The 23,774-nt window shown below is 44.9% G+C and overlaps 1 protein-coding gene across 4 annotated transcripts in view; it reads left to right on the forward strand.

The window, feature by feature from the left end:
* Positions 1-23,774, forward strand: part of MGA (MAX dimerization protein MGA) — a 156,805-nt gene that overhangs the window by 103,990 nt on the left and 29,041 nt on the right. For all 4 annotated transcript variants that reach the window (XM_077464523.1, XM_077464522.1, XM_077464524.1 and 1 more), the window contains 5 exons: positions 2,018-2,127; positions 7,100-7,148; positions 20,368-20,550; positions 22,243-22,354; positions 22,758-23,216. In XM_077464523.1, coding sequence (XP_077320649.1) covers positions 2,018-2,127; positions 7,100-7,148; positions 20,368-20,550; positions 22,243-22,354; positions 22,758-23,216 — 913 coding nt within the window. The remainder of the gene's footprint in view (positions 1-2,017; positions 2,128-7,099; positions 7,149-20,367; positions 20,551-22,242; positions 22,355-22,757; positions 23,217-23,774) is intronic.

The raw sequence follows: 23,774 nt of genomic DNA on the forward strand, positions 1-23,774 counted from the left end.
GAGGTTTAAATGTTGATAAATGTAAAGTTACATTTGGGGGTTAAAAATATCCATGCATCGCTCACACACTAGGAGAACTGGTGGAGTCAGTGGTGAAGGATCTGGGTGTTCTGGTATATACAAACCATTAGTAAGACCCCATCTAGAATATGCAGTTTAATTCTGCGCACCAGAACTAGAGAACGTGCAGAAAAGGCCAAACAGACTGATAAGAGACATAGAGAAGCTCAGCTTTCAGAAAAAAATAAATTAGAGGAACTGAATTTATTCTCTCTTAATAAGAGGAGATTAATAGTGATATGATCAACAAGTATAAATATATAAGTGGTCCATATAGTGAACTTGGTGTTGAGTTATTCACTTTCAGGTCATTACAGAGGACAAGGGGGCATTCCTTATGTCTGTAGGAAAGAGCTGTGAAAATGTGGAATAGACTCCCTCAAGAACTGGTTCTGAAAGTCAACAGCTCTCTGCTCCGTGAAGAACTGAGCAATCAGCGGGCTTTGATCATTCGCAGTCTTAGATGCGGCAGGGAACTGATGCAGCATCGGATTGATGCTGCATCCACCTAGGGCAGTATAAATGTTTTTTTTTTTTTTTTTTAAACACATGCTTCTCTTTTAAGCTATGGTTGTTGTCTGGTGGAGGCTTCCTGTCTCATTTCACATATGTGTATGTTGTTGGTACACATGTGGAAGACACTTTGGTTAAAGTCCTGGAATGTGGAACCCATGTCTAATTCACATAATCTTTGGGGCCAATGTATTTTTACATCTTCTATTGATACCATTAGCAAGGGTGTGTCTGGTGGTAATAGTACCAATCTTCCTCAGAGTAAGAAGCCTAGGGAACAGACTGAAGTTTTCTCCCTCTCTGGTTAATAAATGGACATTTTGCTTCTACACTCCCTCCCCATCCACATGCTGTCCACCTGCAAGGTCTGGAGCTCAAAGTCCACCAAGTGTAAACCTTCCTTGGCATGAAGGTATGTCTCACTTTCCAGAGTGGGGGGACATATGTTAACCTTTGCAGACACTTGAGGGTTTATGTATAAAGCAGAGAATGTGCCTTTCACTGAACCTTTACTGGTGGAAATCCTTCCAGGTCTATGTGTTTTAATTAGCAGTGATTGAATCTCCACCAGTTTAGTGACTGTTACATTGTTTGCTTTATGAATAGACCCCTTGGGATGCTTGCATCTCTATAACTTGGGTGAGGGTGTTGGTGGTAACCTAGGGCTGCAAACTGAATTTTTACTCCTTGCCCCTTCCTTGTTTTCTTTTACAACTTTCCTGTATCCCTGCACACATTAGCATATTTCTAGAAACAAAAAAATACAAGGACGACCCAGGGCTGTTGAGCAGTTAGAATCAAATATCGGGCAATAACGGGACAACATTCCGCTCCCAAAACTTCAGAAATTGGTCTCCTCCGGTCCCAAATATTTACAGAGTGTTGTTGAGAGGGAATGCTACACCATGGTAAACCTGGCCCTGTCCCAGATTTTTTGAGGCGTATTGCCTTATTTTATTCTTAAAATGGTACATTTTCTCAGTTTAAACATTTGATGTTTTCTATTGTGAATAAAATATGAGTTTATAGGATTTGCAAATCATTGCATTCTATTTTATTTAGATTTTAAACCGCATCCCGACTTTTTAGAATTGTGATTGTACATTGGAATGGCCAACATCAGTATTTTTACGTTTATTTGAGTATGTTACACTGTTTGAAAATTTTGAGGTACAAATAGCAAGGCATTACCTTCTGGAACCAGGACCTTTGGCATAATGTCAATTCAGTGTAGCCCGGTGACATTTCACACTAAAGATTCCAGGTGCAGGGTGTATGTCTGCATGTTGTCTCTTTCTGTGGGCTTGATGTAATTTACTCTTTGCACTGTGCGTTTTTAACTCCAGTGTCTTAGGTCACAGTGCCCAGACATTAGCTACCATAGAAATATTAACGTTACTGCATTAGTAATGCATGTTTTTTTTTTTTGTTTTTTATTTTTTAGAGTGAAGCCGAAGAGTCCGTGGACATTGAAACAGTGGAAGAAATTTCTGAAAGGATTAACATTGCTCATCTTAAGGCAACGGCTACTACCGTCCCATCATACAGTGACCAGTAAGGGCTTGCTTACATTGTAAATAGATATAAAACTGTGCTGTATATACTGAAAAGAGGACCGGAGATACTGCACTTTGTTTTTTATTTGAAAGATTGTTCACGCCATGCGTGGTGACCTGTGTTTACATCTGTACAGATGATCACAGACTCAACTCTTGGACACCTAAAAAGCATGCTGATGTAATAAAATGAAAGCTTATGATGAGACTGTAGATTTCCCTTAAAGTGTAAATTCACCTTTTCCAGAACATAACCTATGCAATCAAGGGGTCCCAGTAGATATTAAAAAAAAAAAAAATTTCTTTTTCATACATCATGGGACACAGAGTTAGGCCAATGTTCCTTATCTACTGGGTTATACGCCATCTCTAGGTGAATGGACACTGGTAGACAAAGTCTTAGACAGGAGATGATACTCTATATAGCCCCTCCCATTAGGGGGGCAACGGATCAAAAAACTATCGGATCGTTCCTCGGATCAGAGTTACGGATCGGATCATTTTTCGGATCAGCAAATAATTGAATTTGCAAAAACCTGTGAAAATTCCACCACCATATAGTCCCCACTGTAACATCCACAATCTCCCCCACTGTAATATTGGCTGGGTATTTGCAGAGTATGGAGGGATGGCTGCTTCCATCCGATCTCTCCCCTCCACTGTACAGATTAGTACAGAGAGGGGAGAGAGGAACCGTCGGAGCGATCACATTGTAAACGGCCTGGGTGTAGAAAGATGGCGGCCACTTTGGAGCTAGTCTAAAGCCGCGGCCTTTCCTAAGGCCGAGACCGCGGAGCGCTCCGTGGATTGCGGCATGTGCCGATCTGAGCGGGGTGACCCGTTCGGATCACGGATCGGTGACGATTCGTTGCACCCCCTACCTCCCATACAGGGAGTACATTTTGTTTGCAAGGTGAAAGTGCACGTTTGAGCTCTGAGTTCCTGGTCTCTAGTCCCACAAACGGTTCTTAAATGAATCAAGAGATTGACCAATCGGATCCATTTCACACAGGCTCTATATGCTTAGATAAATGGTATCCGAGCCTTGCAAAGAAGACTCAAGATCCTGAAATGTTTTACCTGTAATGCGACCTCCAGGCGCTGGACCCTGCGAAGTGAAATCCTGGACACCATAGCACTAAGGCGTTCCTGCAGGGTGCTGTACAGGTCCAAGGGAGTGGACCCTAAACATGAAAAGGGTATCCAGTCCTTGAAGGTCCTCAAGTGACAGGAACTCACTGTGATGGGTGAAGATTGGGCTCTTCGTTTCTAAGCTGCCCTACGGCTTGACGGGTAAGTGAAACCCCTTTATTTACTTATTGTGTGGTGTCCCAGTGATTGTAACCAGCAGTCAAGCTAGGTAGAGCTGGTCACCTGTGTGCGGTGACCATATGGGGGAGTTTTGGGCTAGCTGTGGGTGTTTGCAGAAGTGTACCTATTTTGCTTGTCTGGCTGTTTCTTACCTGTATGATGCCGCACAACATTTCGCCTCTTGGTTCACCATGGCGCAAGAGCGCTGCTGTGCACAGCAGTTTGACGCCCGTGGCGCACACTGCTTGGCCATAGGCGCTATGCACACTCAATGCCGCACATACGCTGTAGCCTAATCTGGGTACAAAGATTTGCATCATATGCGAATACAGCCGCGCATGTTCGTCGGGTCCGCGTGACTGCGCATGCATGCGCAGAACATTCGGGCGCACAGCCAGATTATTTAAATCGTATATGCCAAGCATGCGGTACTTCCAGAAGGCAGCTGTGGGACACAGAGTAGGCTCTGAACCAGGCATTTACAGCAGTTCATTCCTACTTACCCGGGTCACGGGAGTCACCAGGTGTTGCTTAGCAGGCTAAGGTGCGTAGCAGGATTGTTGCATAGGGGCTTGGTGAGCCCTATTAAAGGGTCTCCCTTCTGAGGAGTGTTAATACTACACATAAGTACTCCCTTTTTGTAGCTTATAAATGTCTTCAAAAAAGAGGAGCGGGAATAACGCTACAGGGAAGGGCACACCTATGTTGTCAGTAGCTCCTGACGAACCTAGTTGTATCCCCTGAAAGACCAGAGGCTTCCAGGCAATCTGAGCCACTTTATCACCAAGGCTGAACTGTCCTCAGCCCTAGCCAGGTTAGAGCATAGGATTGCTGGCATGATTGCCTCCATCCCACAGGGTGGCAAGAAACGTGACAGATCCCCCTCCCCTGAGCCTCCTAGTTTGGAGCAGGAATGGGATGAGGATGGGGAAGAGCTAAAAGCTCTGGATTCTGTGGAGGGCCTGGCAGATGAGTCTGCTGCTGAGCAATTTGGACAAGTGTCCCAGTTGGATTCCCAGTTGATGTGTGCCTCTCAGTCGCAGAGGGTTTTGATCCAGACTCTTACCCAGATGGTTCGTGCTGCCTTTAAGTTGCCTCATGCAGAAGTTACTGAGCCCCCCTGGTCCTCTTTGGGGTCCCTGAGGCCTTTTCAGGCCGCACAGGCTTTCCCTTACACCCACTGTTGGAACAGGTGGTGAACTTGCGCTTCAAGCACTCCTCGCCCCCCCCCCCCTTACATGCCACATTTGCTAGCATGTAACGTTTTTTTTGGGGGGGGGGGGGTGGATACCAGGTATTTCCTGCCCCACTTCCTCCTTCCGTCTTCTTGCTTCCAAGGCAACTCCTCCTCTCCCCCTAGGCGGCCCCTCTCTCTCTGCGGTCTTCTGGGAGATGTCACAGGTCCCAGAAGATTGTCTGGCTGCTGGGGAGCAGGTGAGTGTCTGTTTATTAAAAGTCAGCAGCTACACTTTTTGTAGCTGCAGACTTTTAATAAACTGATTAAACGAGTGGAACTCTGCTTTAAAGTTTAACTACACTGCATCTGAGCAAACCAAAATAAGCTATTTAGTTCATTTTTAATATTCAACACAAACTCACCCATTCATCCATGTCTACATACTTTGCTGTTAAGTTATTTAAAAAAAAAAAAAACACTCCCTAGCATTTTTGGCTGTGGCCATCTTGAATAATGGATGATTCATGTAGCATTTACTTCCAGAAATCCATCTGCCCTTAGCTCAGGCATATATGCAAGAGGGTGTGCTTAGCTGCAAAAACCCCTCCTGAAGACTTTCAGGATGTATGACATGATTTGCCTAGGCCTGGAAAGCAGGAAGGAGCTAAAGAAATTTGAAAAAAGGTTTAAAACAAGTATATACAATATACTTTCTTATCTATTTACGTATGCTAGCAGCATAAGGATTAAAAAAAATCAATGTTGATTGAAATAGAGAAGGTCCACTTCTAGGATTTTACCGTGGGTACAAACCATCCTGTTTTTCTGTATGAGGAACTGTTAGCTCTACGGAGTTGTGTGTCCACAGTAAGAACAATTAAGAGACTACTTCCCCCTCATTGAAAGGAAGCCAGTCCCACACCCAAATGTATTCTTACATCTGTGGCTAAAGTTTTTCTGCTGGATGCACCTTGGTTTATTGTTGTTTTTTTTTTTTTTTTTTTTTTTTTTTATTATGGTAACCTGTACGTAAATGTCAGTTGACAAAGAATTTATCTTGAGTTTGCACATATATTATTTTTCCTGACATATTTATAATATCTTATCACCATTTTCACATCAGAATGTTCAGTTAGACAATACAGTACTGTAGAATCCATTATTTCATCTGCATTAAAGCGGTTCTGCACTCACTTTCAAAAGTTAGGCTTATTCATTAGGAAACGCAGCAAAGAGGGCACAATGCCCCCCCCTTTTATTTATTAATTTTTTGTCGTACCTGTTCACGTATGTAATCTTTTTTTCCATACTCTCCGGCTGTGGGGCTCATAATTTGCTCCCCATCGTAGAATGCTCCGGAAGTGACGTTGCGGCCAGAAATCTCGATCTGCGATGCATTCCAAATCCTTGCGCCATGCGTTCCAAAGGATTTGCGGCAATGCAGTTCAGTGAAACCGAAGTGAAGTTAAACTTTAGACGGAGTGGAGAGTGGCGGCGAGAGAACAGGTAACCGTGGCTTGGGGAGGGGATTACCTCCCCTATGTGGATTCAGGAGGGAATTTCACGGTTTCAGTTGTCTGCATTGCCGCAAATCCTTTGGAACGCATGGCGCAAGTGTTTGGAACGCATTGCGCATGCACAGTGTGAAATTTCTGCCCTCAACGTCACTTCTGGAGCATTCTACAACGGGGAGCAAAATATGACACTACACCGGAACACGGACGTGCTTGCTTGTGGGCTTCAAATGCCCACAAGCAAGATAACATCTGCTGTGTTCGATTTTATAAAGTGTCGATTGTACCAAAAAACAGACTTGGATACTGAGCATCAGCAGTACAAGTGAGCCTGACAGTAGAATGAAATGCTTTTTAAACAGTACAAAAAAAAAAATCATCAGTGCAGAACCGCTTTAAATAAACATTTAATTGGTTATAGCCTGTATGTTTCATTTTCCATCTGTGTCCCTTGGGGGAGTTGGTCCCTTTCCTTCACGGGAGTAGGCACCAGAAGAATTTGAGGAAATCTTCCCAAACTGAGGAACGTCTACCTAGACACTGGGCAGGAGAGGGGACAGGGGCGGCTGGCTCAGGCTCTCAACAGCGCACAGAGAGGCTGAGCCAGCTGCCGATCAGGCATCTGGGTTGATTCCGACATTGTCGGGATATATACAGAAGCTAGAGTGGTTTGGACAGTGAGCTAAATAAAGCCTGCTGTCAGCTGATTCTGGGTCACAGTTATGCACAAGTGCACTCCTCTGACTCACAAGAGAAGTATGGCCAAAAGAGCTTTGAGCTTATATGAGATAATATAGTATTCCTCTTACTTTGTAGAGGTTTTCTCTCACTTTTTGTTGTGTCTAGGACAAGGAGTTAAGGCCATTCTTTCGAATGGGACACAGAGGGAACTAACATTTGCTCTGCCAATTTCTTTTGGTCATTTCTTGTTCAAAGCTAAGCCTGCTTTTCTTTTTTTCATTTACCAGAAGCACTGTACTTGTAAAGCCTTTAAAGGGACGGAAGATGGGCTCTAAGGTAAGGAAGAAAGAAATGTATAACCTAGATACCCCTGTATGTACATATATAAAAGTGTACGTCTCTGCATAGGCTATTGTGCATCTTTGAGGAAGACAGATACCTTTATGAATGGCTTCCATGGAAGCCAGAAAAATAAATTTGAATACGGCAACAGCACCCTTAAGTGGCACTTGCAGATGAATTCTGTTGTCTTGTAGGGCGAATGGGCACACACATATAGATGGTCAGTAGTGCCTATATCAAGTTTTACTCTAGAGGAACAATGGAAAATATAATTTTGTCATTACAAAGACATACGGACACTCTTTGCCACTGGAGACAAAGATGTTTAACTCTTACATACAAACTTCATTTTCACAGCCCTTACAGTGAAGAATACGATAGATGTTCCAGGAGAAATGGTTGCTAGTTGGCTCTATAGATAACATGAAAAGGCTGGTTGTGTTTCCAAGTGCATAAAATATCAATAGTTATTAATAGTTGTATGAAATAATATGGTATAATGTTGAACCAGGGAGTTGCCCCGTCTTAGGGACCAGAAAGGGATTTTTCCCTGTTGGAGGATAGTGTTTTTTCCTGACAGGCTCCATGGCAGCATACGTGGGTTAGCCCCGCCTCCATAATTACCCAATAGGACCTCTACTCCCATAAATCTTTGCTCCAAGCTGCTATCCGTGTTCCTTTTTTGTCCTCCTCCATAGGACAGGTGTTTCCTATCTGAAGAGATCTTCACTACGATCAAGTCGGCTGACTATCAAGCTTTTTGTTCCTCCGATAGGCCCTGTCTGTTAAGCATGGGTATGGAGTGTATGGCAGAGTAGCGCTGAAGACTTTGTTTATCCGAAGATAAGTGCGCACGGCTTATTACCTGCTATGTAAGGTGGCCATTATCTGCCCGGTGGATCGGTGGTGTGTGCTTGAACCTGTTCGGCCAGACGATCGTTGGTGGAGTGGTGAGCTGTAAAAATTCCGTTTTTCATGGCAGCAGTGTTTATGTGTTTTCTTTTCTACCTGTGTCTTTTCATATGCCAGCTGGTTCTTGTGTATAGGCGCTGACGCTTCCGCGTTCCAGCAGCCTTTCTCCCCCTGTTTCCGGGTCCAGCGCTGCGTTCTGCGCATGCGCAGACCCATATCCAAAGCGAGGCTTGGTTCCCGCGCATGCGCGCGGGCATCTCGCGTCTGACGCCGCTGATGACGTCATGGGCGCCATATTTAAAACACAGTGAGAGATGTCAGGATTTGGGAATGATTGCAGGAGATTCAGCAACTTCCCGGGGCCATTCTCTGGTTGGTGTAAGGTAGGTTATGATCTGCTCTGATGTATTGTTGCTCCTGTGTTTTGTATGGCTGCTTATGAGGGTTTATTGTTGTTACAGTCAGCGTTTTTAGTCATGGATGCCTCACTGCCTACCAGTGACCTGCCCGCTTGTAACAGGTATGTGCATGGCTGGATTGCTGTGTATTTGTGGAGTATTCCTTAGCATTTGATACCAGCCTGGTCTGTATCTCTCTCTTTTCTTGTATATTTCCTTATAGCCCTTCTAGGTCTGAACCGCATTACAGTGCGCATAGTCGCAGTGGATCGTCAAAATCGCACCACCACAAATCATCATCAAAGTCTGGTTACCGTAGGTCTTCCAGATCTGAACAACGCAGTGGTCACTCGCACTCAAGCAGAGGACCAGTTAATTCATGTTGGGGCTGTAAGATGCCCATCCCATCAGACAAATCGCTCTGTGATCATTGCTTCTCTAAAGTCGCAGATGAAAGAGATGGTGCGGATCAACGCTTAGATTCTATGGTGAGAAGGGTGGTAAAGGAATCCCTGCAGCAGAGGGAAGCTCATCACGCTATGGAATCCCCCTCAGACCCATTATGTCCTTCAGGTGGTGAAGGGCTCTTACAAGAGACTGGGGAATCTTCTCAACCAAGCCACCACTCTGTGCTCTTGTCTGACAGCGAATCGGATCCAGAGGATCCAGGAGTAGGATTTGATTATGCTTTAGTACCTGCTCTTGTCAAGGCAGTGAAAGAAGCTTTAAAATGGGAAGAACCCACTACTTCTCCCCTCCCCAAACAAAGAAAGTTTTTCAAACAACTCAAAAAGGAACGGCAACATTTTCCTTTCCTATCTGAATTGGGAGAAATCATTACTGAAGAGTGGAGCAAGATTGATAGGAAGAGCTCCATGCAATCAAAGGTGTCTAAATTGTACCCCTTTAAGGAGGATGATGTGAAGCACCTTGAATCAGCTCCTCTGGTAGACGCAGCACTTATGCGTTTAGTAAAATACGTGACTCTCCCTTTGGAGGACACGGTATCTTTCAAAGATCCGTTAGAGAGAAGAATTGACTCAGATCTGAAAAGAATATATCTAACTTCAGGGATGGCTTGTAAACCAACTTTGGCTTTAGCCGCAGTCTCAAAGGCTATTGAAACATGGGCCGACAATGTTGAAGAGTTCTTGAGAGGTATCTCGGTGAATACGGCTAAAGACTCTCCCATTCAGGAGATCAGAATGGCATCAGCCTTTTTGGGGGAGGCATCTATTGACATTACCCGCCTTCTGTCTCGGGCTATGTTGGCAGCAGTCTCGGCACGCCGTGCTTTGTGGCTCCGTCCCTGGTTGGCGGATCCAACATCTAAGCAGGCATGGTGTCGTATACCATTTGAGGGAACCTCCTTGTTTGGTAATAAACTAGATAGCGCCATATCCCGGGCCACAGGTGGGAGGTCTGGGTTCCTCCCTCAAGACAGACGTCTTCAAAACCAAAAACGTATCTTTCCAAGAAGGCAGACCTCGGATCGCGCTAGAGAAGCGCGCAGTTATAGACCCGGCAGGGAGTTCTCTAGATCTTGGAGGTCCAGACAATCCTCCCTTAAGAAAACCTCAAAGGGGGCTTCCGCAGGTAATCAAGATTCTACCAAATCTTTTTGAAATTGGGCCCGCTCAATCATGTCAGGTGGGGGCTCGCCTTCTTCACTACCGACATGTTTGGGCGGCCTCAATTCAAGATTATTGGACCGTCAAGACGGTTTCCTCGGGTCACAAGTGGACTTTCATCAACACTCCGAGATTAAGGTTCATTCCCACAACGATTCCAGGCTCGGAGGAAAAGAAACAGGTCCTATTGACCTACGTAAGTTGTTTGCTGGATCAAGGCGCAGCCGTGCCAGTGCCAGAAGACGAACGTGGCGAAGGCATGTATTCTCCTCTATTTATGGTTCAGAAAAGAAATGGCGCATGGAGGCCAGTGATAGATTTGACCTTCCTCAATTCCTTCATTCGCAAGGAAAAGTTCAAAATGGAGTCTCTTCTTACAATCCAACAGTCGGTGCAGCTAGGGGATTGGTTAATCTCAATCGATCTGAAGGACGCATACTTTCACGTGCCAGTAGCAAGGGATTTCCAGCAATTTCTCCGTTTCGCAGTTGGCGATCAACACCTCCAGTTTACCTGTCTCCCATTCGGGTTGACAACATCTCCTCGGGTCTTCTCCAAGGTCCTCCTAGCGATAGTAGCTCTTTTACGAGTCAAAGGAGTTCGTCTCCATCATTATCTGGACGATTTGCTCCTATTATCTCAAGACAGAGATCAAATTCTGGAACACAAGAGTTTAGTCATCTCCACTCTACAGACGTTTGGTTGGCTCCTGAACCTAGAGAAGAGCCATCTGGTTCCAACTCAAGTGATCGTGTTTCTAGGGGCTCAGTTCGACACATTAAAAGGCACTATCTCTCTGCCAGAGGAAAAAATCTGTGTTATCCGGGACAGGATTCACAAGGCTTGGGAATCATCTCATCTTTCGGCTCTACAATGCTTGAAAGTGATCGGCACAATGACGTCCACCATCCCTATGGTGAAGTGGGCCCAGTGGCACACTCGTCCCTTCCAGAAAGGGTTTCTGCAACAGTGGGACTCGTCCAATCAAACACAGCGCATACTCCTTACACCAGCGATGAGGATGTCTCTCCTCTGGTGGCTTCAAGGGAAGAATCTACGCAACCATCATTCGATAGTCCCCATTTCCTGGGTAATAATAACCTCAGATGCCAGCAACAAAGGTTGGGGCGCTCATTGCCTTACGGAAGTAGCTCAAGGAAGGTGGTCGTTCCCGTCGCTGTATGTAGTCTCCAACATCCTGGAGTTGAGAGCAGCCTTTCAAGCACTCATAGCATTTCGCCATCTGGTGGCAGGGTCATCAGTAATGTTAAGACTGGACAACACAACTGCGGTGGCCTATATAAAGAAACAAGGAGGGACTCGCAGTGGGTCTCTACTACGAGAAGTAGAACCGATAATGAACTGGGCTCAGAAGAATGTGGTCAACATTTCTGCTGTATACATCCCAGGGGTCCAGAATGTTCAAGCAGATTATCTGTCAAGGGTCAAAATAGACAACAACGAGTGGTCCCTTCACAGGGATGTCTTCGAGTGGCTTCTGACTCTGGGAGTATCTCCAGAGGTCGATCTGTTCGCTTCGCCGTACAATCGCAAGATGCACAGATACTACTCGAGGTTCAGGGATCCTCAGGCGTTCGGGATAGATGCTCTCACGGATTGTTGGAAGTTCCAGAGAGCCTACGCCTTCCCTCCAGTTCCTGTAATCCTACAGTTCCTTCGCAGGCTCAGAGGGGAGAAGGTGGAAATCATTGCGATAATACCATTCTGGCCCAACAGGCCTTGGTTTCCTCTGCTGTTGCTCCTCAGCTATCAGGACCCAGTTCCCCTGCCTCTCAGGCCAGATCTACTGTCTCAAGGCACACTGTTACACCCGTGCCCATCCTGTCTACACCTCAGGGCATGGTTCTTGAGAGGGGAAGGCTAGAAGCTCTAGGTTGCCCAGAAGAAGCGATTCCAACCCTTCTTAGTGCCAGACGGAAGAGTACCAATAAAGTGTACGAGCGTATATGGGCCAGATTTATGGGCCACATGTCTTCTAGGTCAAATTCATATAATTCTCCGGCAGTTCAAGATATCTTGTCTTTCCTTCAGTCAGGGTTAGACTTGTCTCTGGCAGTTAGTTCTCTTAGAGTACAAGTTTCAGCCATTTCAGCCTTTACAGGAGTTTCGTGGGCGAATCATACATTAATACAACAATTCTTTAAAGGAGCCATCAGGCTTAGGCCACAAAGAAGGCCCAGGTTTCCCAAATGGGACCTTCCATTAGTACTGGACTTTCTTTCTGATCTTGGGAAAAGTTTGGACGTTCCCCTGTCTTTAGGAGATCTCACTATCAAGACGGTGTTTTTGGTGGCAATAACTTCAGCCAAAAGAGTGTCGGAAATTAGGAATCTTGGGTCAGTTGAACCATTTCTAACTTTCTTTCCGGACAGAGTGGTCCTGATCCCTATGCTTGGGTCAAATCCAAAAGTCACATCAGTATTTCACGAAAATCAGGAGATCGTGCTACCTACGTTTAGAATGTCAGACAACCAAGAGATTCATCCCCTGGATGTTGGTCGCACCTTGAAACAATATCTGGACGCTACAGCCTCGTTCAGACGAACAGACTTTCTTTTTGTCCTTCTTCATGGAAAAAATAAAGGGATGCGAGCATCAGTTAGATCAATCTCATCTTGGGTGGTCCAAACGATTCAAAGGGCATACAAGGCAAAGGGCATGGTTCCTCCTGAGGCAGTGACGGCTCATTCAACTCGGGGCATGTCGACCTCTTGGGCAGCAGTTCGACATGTCGCACCAGAAGTGATCTGCAGAGCAGCTTCCTGGTCTTCAATTAATACCTTTGTTTCCCATTATTGTGTAGAGCCAGCTGCGCTCTCTTCTGTTAATTTTGGTTTACAAGTATTGTCAGTGGACAATGAAAAATAAAATTCTAGTTTCTTTGCTCAACATTTTTAGCCCACCCGGGTGTGTTTGGCGAGTTATTTCCCACACGTATGCTGCCATGGAGCCTGTCAGGAAAAAGGAAAATTTATATCAAATACTTACCGTAATTTTCCTTTCCTGATGGGCTCCATGGCAGCAGGAGTTCCCTCCCAAATGTTGGAGTAGGCTAGTTACGGAACACGGATAGCAGCTTGGAGCAAAGATTTATGGGAGTAGAGGTCCTATTGGGTAATTATGGAGGCGGGGCTAACCCACGTATGCTGCCATGGAGCCCATCAGGAAAGGAAAATTACGGTAAGTATTTGATATAAATTTTCCTTTTTTTTTTCTTTTTTTTTGTTTTGTTTTTTATAGGTTGAAAGAGACTTTTCTATGTACCTGTAACTCTGCTCGTAGGTTGTTGTGTTATCTCCTTTGGCTTGGTTCAGATCACACGCAGGCATCACAGGAAGGGAAGAAGTCCGTGATTGGAGCTGACACACCACACCACTTGGTGTGAGGATCTTTTTGCTATATGGTGGCTTGCCCTTAATACCATGCCTCCTATGGGAATATTGCTATCACACAAACAAAATCCTGGGATTGTCTATATCTGAGAACTCATATGTGTATGCAGATAGGGGAACTTCAACCAAAAAATCCGTAGAACCTGACATTTAGTCTACTATTGAATCAAGGTACAAGTCCCATATCTATTTCACCATACCTCTGTTTTTTTTTTCCTCTTTGAAAAGAACTGTACAGTGGGTGTGTGGGCCCCTTTTACATCTCCTCTCGCCCAATAGATGTGGTTTCTCATAGGCTCAACTGGGCCCTGGTGTGGAGCTACTGTCTGGAAATTAACCTGCTTGGGTGTTTTTTTAGTATGCTCTGGCTGAAAACAACCTCTTTGTCAAAGATGTCCTTATCCCCCTGAGGAAGATTTGAACTAGCACAATCAAAACGCGTGGGGGTTCTTGTGAGCAACAACTTCAATACCTGCATATTTTTATATGATGTCTGCAGGTGGGATCTCCCATCCTGGTCAACATCTGATCTGAACCTATCAGCTAAACACAGATGGATGGGAATCAGTTCCCTATCCATCTGGCAGATCAGATTGCATGGCAGTCAAATGTATACGGACAGGTGGTCCATTTACGTCCCACCGCCTATAGGAGAGAGCGGGCTGTGTCTGCTCTCCATAAGTTTGTGGGGACAAACAAAGGGCAGCACAGAAGGGAAGTATAGATGACCCATAAAGCATGTATGCCTCATATCAATGTGTAACAGAATAAAGAAAACAGAACAGGTGGGTACTCCAGTGAAACACATTGAGGTTTCAGCTCCTAGCCTACTGATTTACCCTCAAACCCAATTTCTATGCCTAACCCAGTGAGTTAGGATTTTCTAGCCTGGGATATCAATTGTGTCCTTTTATTATTGGAGGAAGGCATGTATCTTTGCTGTTCTTATACAGCTGTGCAGCACAATGTTTTAACTGTTGCACCACTACATAAGTGACTATGCTTGTTTTTAATTTGAAATGAAATACATTTGTACAATTTTAATCATGTTGTAGATCTTTTGGCACCTTTTAAATTCCAAAATTTTGTCCTATGTGAATGTAGCCTAAAACAAAGTGTGTTGCTGGCAGGTGATCAGGTGAAGATAAAGGGGGGAAAAGCCTAAAGAAAAATTAATGCAGCCACCACATTTAAAAATTGTAAGCTGCAATATGTTTTGGGGTTTAATTTCCCCTTTAGGCTGAGTGATCCAGGTATGATTGGCTAGATATAGTACCCTATGAAAGGAGATTTAAATATATGTTGAGTAGAAAATATTGTAAAAATATTGTATTTTTTTTTCTTTAAGATTCTTGCTAGGACATTTTTACCAGCTTTTATATACAAATTGGAAAGAATCTGGTTTAACCCAGAATTCACCCTGGGTAAAGTTGACACTTTTCTTTCCCAGATCTGGTGCCATACCGATATGGGGGCGAAACACTTTTTCACTGGAGACACCTTTCTACCCATACCCACATTATCCGCGCAGATGTCCGGACAACCACCCCCCACCCCCCCGTTCTGGACATATGTTCAACTCCGACACTTTCTTAACCACTTGCCGACCGCCGCACGCCGATGTACGTCGGCAGAATGGCACGGGCAGGCATAAGCACGTACATGTACGTGATTTGCCTCCCGCGGGTCGGGGGCCCGATCGGGCCCCCGCCCGGTGCCTGCGGCGGTCGGTTTTCGTTCGGGAGCGATCCCGGACGAGGGGACGGCCATTCATTCATGGCCACCCCCTCGCGATCGCTCCCGACGAATGGAAATCCCCGGTGACATCACTTCCTCTCCTGTAATGTAAACACAGGAGAGGAAGTGATGTATTCTCTCCTCCGTGTCGGTATTTTTCGTTCCGACACGGAGGAGAGCGGATCAGTGAGTTGCACCAACACATCCCACACACAGTAGAACATGCCAGGCACACTCACACCCCCCCTTTACCCCCCGATCACCCCCCCAATTACCCCTGCCCCCCAGTCACAGTGACACCAATGTCATTTTTTTTTTTTTTTTTTTTGCATTGGTGTCATTTGTGACTGTAATAACTGTTAGGGCAGTTAGGGTTAGCCCCCTTTAGTTCTAATGTACCCCCCTAACCCCCCCAATAAAGGTTTAACCCCGTGATCACCCCCCGTCGCCAGTGTCACTAAGGCTGGGTTCACATTGCAGCGGTTTATGAGAACGAATGTGATTCGCACCGCACTGCAGTGCAAATCACATCCGATCTCTGTGCGATTCGAGTTAAGCCATTCGCCGCACCCGCCGCACCCGCCGCAAATTCGCACGGGACCCTTTTTTTGGCCCGCAGCAGAATCGGATCGCATGGGTGTTCACACCATGCGATCCGAGTTTGCAGATCGCACTGCGATATGCGAACTGATCTGGGGGTGTCAGTAACATTTCACTGACACTCCCAGCAGTTCGCATAGGGCAGTGTGAACTGCCGCCGGGAGGCATGCGATGCGGGAACCCGCCGCGGATTCGCGGCGTTTCCGCATCGCTCCAGTGTGAACCCAGCCTAATAAGCGATCATTTTTCTGATCGCCGTATTAGTGTCACAGGTGACGCTAGTTAGGCAGGTAGGTATTTAGGTTCGCCGCAGCTTTTTATAGCGCTAGGGACCCCCATATACTACCGCATAAAGCCCCCTGATTGCCCCCTAGTTAACCCTTTCACCAGTGATCACCATATAACTGTTACAGGTGACGCTGGTTGGTTAGTTATTTTTTTATAGTTTCAGGGCACCCGCCATTTATTACCTAATAAAGGTTTAACCCCCTGATCACCCGGCAGGTGTCATTTGTGACTAATAACTGTTAGGGCAGTTAGGGTTAGCCCCCTTTAGTTCTAAGGTACCCCCCTAACCCCCCCAATAAAGGTTTAACCCCGTGATCACCCCCCGTCGCCAGTGTCACTAAGGCTGGGTTCACATTGCAGCGGTTTATGAGAACGGATGTGATTCGCACCGCACTGCAGTGCAAATCACATCCGATCTCTGTGCGATTCGAGTTCAGCTATACAGATAGTATGGCTGAATTCGTGTCGCACCCGCCGCAAACTCGCACGGGACCCTTTTTTTGGTCCGCAGCAGAATCGGATCGCATGGGTGTTCACACCATGCGATCCAAGTTTGCAGATCGCACTGCGATATGCGAACTGATCTGGGGGTGTCATTAACATTTCACTGACACTCCCAGCAGTTCGCATAGGGCAGTGTGAACTGCCGCCGGGAGGCATGCGATGCGGGAACCCGCCGCGCATTCGTGGCGTTCCCGCATCGCTCCAGTGTGAACCCAGCCTAATAAGCGATCGTTTTTCTGATCGCTGTATTAGTGTCACAGGTGACGCTAGTTAGGCAGGTAGGTATTTAGGTTCGCCGCAGCTTTTTATAGCGCCAGGGACCCCCATATACTACCGCATAAAGCCCCCTGATTGCCCCCTAGTTAACCCTTTCACCAGTGATCACCATATAACTGTTACAGGTGACGCTGGTTGGTTAGTTATTTTTTTATAGTTTCAGGGCACCCGCCATTTATTACCTAGTCTCACTAGTGTACCCCTAAATTTAGGGGTGTCTACTTTCTAAAATGGGGTCATTTGGGGGGGGGGTTTGTGCCATCTTGGCATTTTATGGCCTTCAAAACTGTAACGCCCTTAGAAAGCCTGAAGGCGGTGCTTGGTTTTTGGGGCCCCGTACGCGGCTAGGCTCCCAAAAAGTCCCACATATGTGGTATCCCCGTACTCAGGAGAAGCAGCAGAATTTATTTTGGGGTGTCATTTCACATATGCCCATGGCATGCGTGAGCAATATATCATTTAGTGACAACTTTGTGAAAAAAAAAAAAAGTTTGTAATTTTCCCGCAACTTGTGGCAAAATATAAAATATTCCATGGACTCAACATGCCTCTCAGCAAATAGCTTGGGGTGTCTACTTTCTAAAATGGGGTCATTTGTGGGGGTTTTGTGCCATCTTGGCATTTTATGGCCTTCAAAACTGTAATAGGTAGTGAGAAGTGAACTCAAAAAATTACGCCCTTAGAAAGCCTGAAGGCGGTGCTTGGTTTTCGGGGCCCCGTACGCGGCTAGGCTCCCAAAAAGTCCCACATATGTGGTATCCCCGTACTCAGGAGAAGCAGCAGAATTTATTTTGGGGTGTCATTTCACATATGCCCATGGCATGCATGAGCAATATATCATTTAGTGACAACTTTGTGAAAAAAAAAAAAAAAAAAAAAAAGTTTGTAATTTTCCCGCAACTTGTGGCAAAATATAAAATATTCCATGGACTCAACATGCCTCTCAGCAAATAGCTTGGGGTGTCTACTTTCTAAAATGGGGTCATTTGTGGGGGTTTTGTGCCATCTTGGCATTTTATGGCCTTCAAAACTGTAATAGGTAGTGAGGCGTGAAATCAAAAATTTACGCCCTTAGAAAGCCTGAAGGCGGTGCTTGGTTTTCGGGGCCCTGTACGCGGCTAGGCTCCCAAAAAGTCCCACATATGTGGTATCCCCGTACTCAGGAGAAGCAGCAGAATTTATTTTGGGGTGTCATTTCACATACGCCCATAGCATGTGTGAGCAATATATCATTTAGTGACAACTTTGTGTAAAAAAAAAAAAAAATTTTTTTTTTGTCATTATTCAATCGCTTGAGGCAAAAAAATAAAATATTCAATGGGCTCAACATGCCTCTTATCAATTTCCTTAGGGGGTCTACTTTCCAAAATGGGGTCATTTGGGGGGGTTTTGTACTGCCCTGTCATTTTAGCACCTCAAGAAATGAGATAGGCAGTCGTAAACTAAAAGCTGCGTAAATTCCAGAAAACGTACCTTAGTTTGTAGATGTGACAACTTTTGCGCAAACCAATAAATATACAATTATTGACTTTTTTTTTACCAAAGACATGTGGCTGAATACATTTTGGCCTAAATGTATGACTAAAATTGAGTTTATTGGATTTTTCTAATAACAAAAAGTAGAAAATATCATTTTTTTTCAAAATTTGCGGTCTTTTTACGTTTATATCGCAAAAAATAAAAATCGCAGAGGCAATCAAATACCATCAAAAGAAAGCTCTATTTGTGGGAAGAAAAGGACGCAAATTTTGTTTGGGTACAACATTGCATGACCGCGCAATTACCAGTTAAAGCAGCGCAGTGCCAAAGTGTAAAAAGACCTCTGGTCATTTACCAGCAAAATGGTCCGGTCTGAAAGTGGTTAACGACCCCCAGTCACGCTCAGAATTTTTGAAACAATGCACACAGTTTGAAGTGCTTTGCACCAACACAGAGCCTCAACATCATCTGATCTCAGCCATGTATTCCATCCCCCTTTTGGACCACAACCCAAAATCCAATATAGCGAACATTAAATGGGGGGGAAAAAGAACTCTCAATTAACTTCTCCGAAGAGGACTTGGAAAAAATGTATTCTGATATCCACAAGGGAAAATTCTATGTATCTACATAGGAAAATGGCTTTAAAGTATTTTCTATAATGGTACAAGACTCCCCTTAGGCTACAAAAAATTTCCCCCACTATACCACCCAATTGTTGGAGATGCTCTGACAAGGACGGCTCTATACATCACCCCCCTTTAGAGTCTTATTCATTGACCAAGCCTGCTAGTCTTGCTTTTTTCCCTGGGGATTGCTAGAGGTCAGATGACCGCAATCCCACGGACAATAGGCCTATCTAGAAGTAGCAGACCACAGGCCCGAGAGAACCCTATGCATCCACTAATGGACGGTATGAAATGCCCTTAAGCAGACATCCCATATAGGGTGCCTTCACATGACTACTATAGACACCAACACTTCTTGGGACCCCTACCCTTGACCTCTACTAATATAGCAGAAGTACTTCATGGGTCTCAACACCTCAACACTACTCAGAGAGAACTCGCTGAAATGTAACATTAGGGACACTACAGCACATTAAGGAAATGTATTCCTTGTGAAGATGACATAACTAATTGTATATGGGTAGGTCCAATCACCCAGAATGTTCATTATTTCTTGTTACACCTTACTCCAGTTTAATGTATAATCCCATCTCTGCAGTTGGGTATCCTTTGGCAATGCATTGTACTGATTTCTATGTATATCTCATTCCTGTGCTGTTCATGTAATCACTTTTTGCATACAAATAAACATTGTTTTTGAAAAAACACAAAAGAATCAGGTTTAAGACCGGTAGGTCAGACTGGTGTTTATGGGTCACTTGCACTCCTTTTCTACAGCCCATAGGGGTATAAGGATAAAAAAAATGGAATGCATCCAGAATACTGATATCCAGATAAGTTACATTTCCTTCCATGATTGATCAGATAAATAGTTCAGGAAACGTTTTATGGCCCTTTTACACTGGGATGAAATTTGATAAGTTACAATTTTTACTATAACATTACTTTCTCTAACATTCTAGAATTAAGCAGGTGGGGCCCTCAAAAATTTGTAATATGGCCCCCTTGAAGACTTGATCCTCTCAATTTGGCCCACTGTTTCACCCAAGTGTTACCTGCTTGGTGTAACGGAAGCCACAGAAGATTTCATTTTTGATTTGTCTGAACAGTATTTGAATTATTCGAAGACCTCTCCCGTAAGTGTGCTGTACCCAGGAATAATACTTTTAGGCAGACACTAGTTCAGTCGCTCACTAGCTAAATTTCACTTGGACTTCAGTGCCAAGATTTTACCCTAGCCATACCCTGGCAGCTTAATTTTCCCCAATATTACAAAGGAGCACTTTTTCTTCACACTAGCAATAGTATATCACACTCTTACTTGATGTGTGTTTGTTTACATATAGGTGAGCGGAGACGATACGTTTTCAGTAGAAGTAGAAGATGTGGAGTATGTTTCATATCGTAAGAACCACACAGCAAATGAGCGAAAGCGAAGAAATGAAATGAGGGATCTTTTCGAGGAGCTGAAGAATTCTCTGGGCCTTCACAACCTTCCGAAAGTTTCAAAGAGCTATATTCTTAAAAAGGTTTGTCCAGACTTTGTTTATTAAACTGACACTGGCAAATAAGAAGCACAGGACCGCCTTCGCTGGTCTTCTTTAACCACTTGCTTACTGGGCACTTAAACCCCCCTCAGTCCCAGACCAATTTTCAGCTTTCAGCGCTGATGCACTTTGAATGACAATTGCGCGGGCATACAACACTGTACCCAAATGAAATTTTTATCATTTTTTTCCCACAAATAGAGCTTTCTTTTGGTGGTATTTAGTTACAGCTCGGAGTTTTATTTTTTGCTAAACAAACAAAAAAAGATGCAAAAAAATAAAATCATGTTTTAATAGTTTGTTATAAAATTTTGCAAACGGGTCATTTTTCTCCTTCATTGAAGTGCGCGGATTAGGCGGCACTGATAGGCTGCATTGGTGGGCACTGATGGGCTGCATTGGTGGGCACTGATAGGCTGCATTGGTGGGCACTGATGGGCTGCATTGGTGGGCACTGATAGGCTGCATTGGTGGGCACTGATAGGCTGCATTGGTGGGCACTGATGGGCTGCATTGGTGGGCACTGATAGGCTGCATTGGTGGGCACTGATAGGCTGCATTGGTGGGCACTGATGGGCTGCATTGGTGGGCACTGATAGGCTGCATTGGTGGGCACTGATAGGCTGCACTGGTGGGCACTGATAGGCATAGTTAAGGCGGCACTAATAGGCACAGATAAGGCGGCACCGATGGGCACAGATAAGGCGGCAAAGATGGGCACAGATAAGATGGCATGGATGGGTGGCACGGATAAGTGGCACAGATGGGTGGCACGGATGGGCACTGATAGGTACCACAGATAGATGGGACTGATGGGCACTGATAGGTGGCACTGATAGGTGGCTCTGATAGGTGGCACTGCTGGGCACTGATGGGCGGCACTGGGGTGCAGCACCTTTGAGGCAGATTGGGTGGCACTGTGGGCACTATGTGCACTGACGGGGGGCACTTACTTTTGCTTTTTATTTTACTTCAGGATGGCACTGCGGGAGCCAGGTGGGCACTGGCAGGTGGTCCCTTGTATTGATGGCCGTGATCGGGACTGATGTCCCGATCACGGCCGCCGGTGATCGGCTTTTTTTTTTTCTCCTCGCGCTGTCAGCGCGAGGAGGAATAATAGCCGATTACCGGCTCCGTTCTATCACATGATCAGCTGTCATTGGCTGACAGCTGATCACGTGATAAGGGGTCGGGATCGACCCCTTGCACGGATCGGTGATCAGGCGAGTCTCATGGACTCGCCGATCACAGAGCGCGCCGCGCGCGCGTTCCTCAGGGGGCGCGCATGCCGCTCGTAACCGGGACGACGTCAATAGACGTAGTCCCGGAAATGTAGGTCCGCGCTAATGCCGTCATTTGGCAATAGCGCGGTACCGAAGTGGTTAAAAACTGCTTGATGCCTGGCTGTATCTGACTTGAGTTCTCTTGAGTCAGACTTGGAACAAACACGAATAGTGTCTAAATTCCTTATTAATATACTGGTTCCAGGTCAGCTACTCAAACAACCTTGAAGCCAAAGCATCGACTTTACAGCTGCAATACCAGCACTTAAAAAAAAAAAACAGCAATAAAAGCCTCCATTATTCCTGCATAACAGTTGCCTTTTAAACATACGGTAATTTAACAGCATGATGGTATTTGCAAAGCTTTACTTACATTTTGTCATTCTTCCAGGCAATAGAAGAAATTGAGGGGTTAACAGATACAGCGGATAGCCTCATAAAGCAAAAGACCTTGATGTCTCAGAAACAGAGTCAGTTGATTAAGAAAGTGTCAAATCTCTCAGGTTGGTGGACTGTAATAAATAAAAAAAGCTATATCTGGTTAGATGATCATCACTGTAAATTAGCTTAAAACATATGGATATTTATGGTTTACTCCACCCCAAGGCCTGCATTTCACAGCCCATTCAAAAATTTAAGCCACGTGGTGCAGCCTGCAATATGTTGCGGTTTTCTTACTGCCTAATGCAGCAGAGAGAGCTCTATGACTGGAGAAGAGGCTTGTCACATGATTTTGAATGGTCAGGTGATCAGGCTCTTTATTATTTTATCTTTTTATTTATTAACTACGTTTGATTTAATAGTGCTTGGCTAACTTTTGTCTTGAATCAGTGGAGTGCTAACCATTTTTGTAAAGCCCATTACTGTCAATTGCTATAATGTTCCTCTTTATTTACATTTCCACAGGAAAACCAAAGGAAGTTGTGCTGAAGAAACTGGAATACTTATATGCAAAGCAGAGTGCTTTAGAAGTAGAAAGTAAAAAAAGTGCTTTAGAAGGAGAGGATAAAAAGAGTACTTTGGAAGCCGAGAGTAAGAAGGGTGCTCTGGAAGCCGAGAGTAAGAAGGGTGCTCTGGAAGCCGAGAGTAAGAAGGGTGCTCTGGAAGCCGAGAGTAAGAAGGGTGCTCTGGAAGCCGAGAGTAAGAAGGGTGCTCTGGAAGCCGAGAGTAAGAAGGGTGCTCTGGAACCCGAGAGTAAGAAGAAAGACTTCGTGGAAGATCATACACTCAAAGTATCTGTAAACAAACCTCATCCACCTTTACCAACCTTAAGACTGGAGAATAAAGCCAATGATGAATCTTCATGTAGTAAAACTAAGAAGCCAATCATACTTGCAAGGAATCATGTGCTGCATTCAGCGGGGAGTAAGTACAAATTAACTTTCCTTTGCCTAGGTTCACACTGCATATTCTTTCATTTTTCAGTGCGTTTTTGAAGTGCATTTCATTCATATTTTTTGTAAGCATTTTTATGCTCTATGCATTTTTTTTTCCTTATTTTTTTTTTATTTTTTATTTTTTGGTAGGAGGAGACTGGTTGTTGAACACAGCCCTGTTGACTCCTCTCCAAATGTAGTGTTTATGGCTGTGGCCAAAAAGCTTCCTTTTGGTCTCATCACTCCAAATGACTTTGTGCCAGAAGGTTTGAGGCTTGTCTCTGTGCTGTTTGGTGTATCGTAAGCGATATACTTTGTGGCATTTGTGTAGTAATGGCTTTCTTGCGACTCAACCATGCAGTCCATCTTTCTTCAAGTGCCTCCTTATTGTGCATCTTGAAACAGCCACACCACATGTTTTCAGAGTCCTGTATTTCGGCAGAAGTTATTTGGGGGTTTTTCTTTGCATTCCGAACTATTTTCCTGGCAGTTGTGGCTGAAATTTTAGTTGGTCTACCTGACTGTGGTTTGGTTTTAACAGAACCCC

The sequence above is a fragment of the Lithobates pipiens genome, unplaced genomic scaffold, assembly GCF_037356315.1.
Source record: "Lithobates pipiens isolate NorthernLeopardFrog02 unplaced genomic scaffold, aLitPip1_a1.2 Scaffold_30, whole genome shotgun sequence".
Taxonomy (NCBI): Eukaryota; Metazoa; Chordata; class Amphibia; order Anura; family Ranidae; genus Lithobates; species Lithobates pipiens.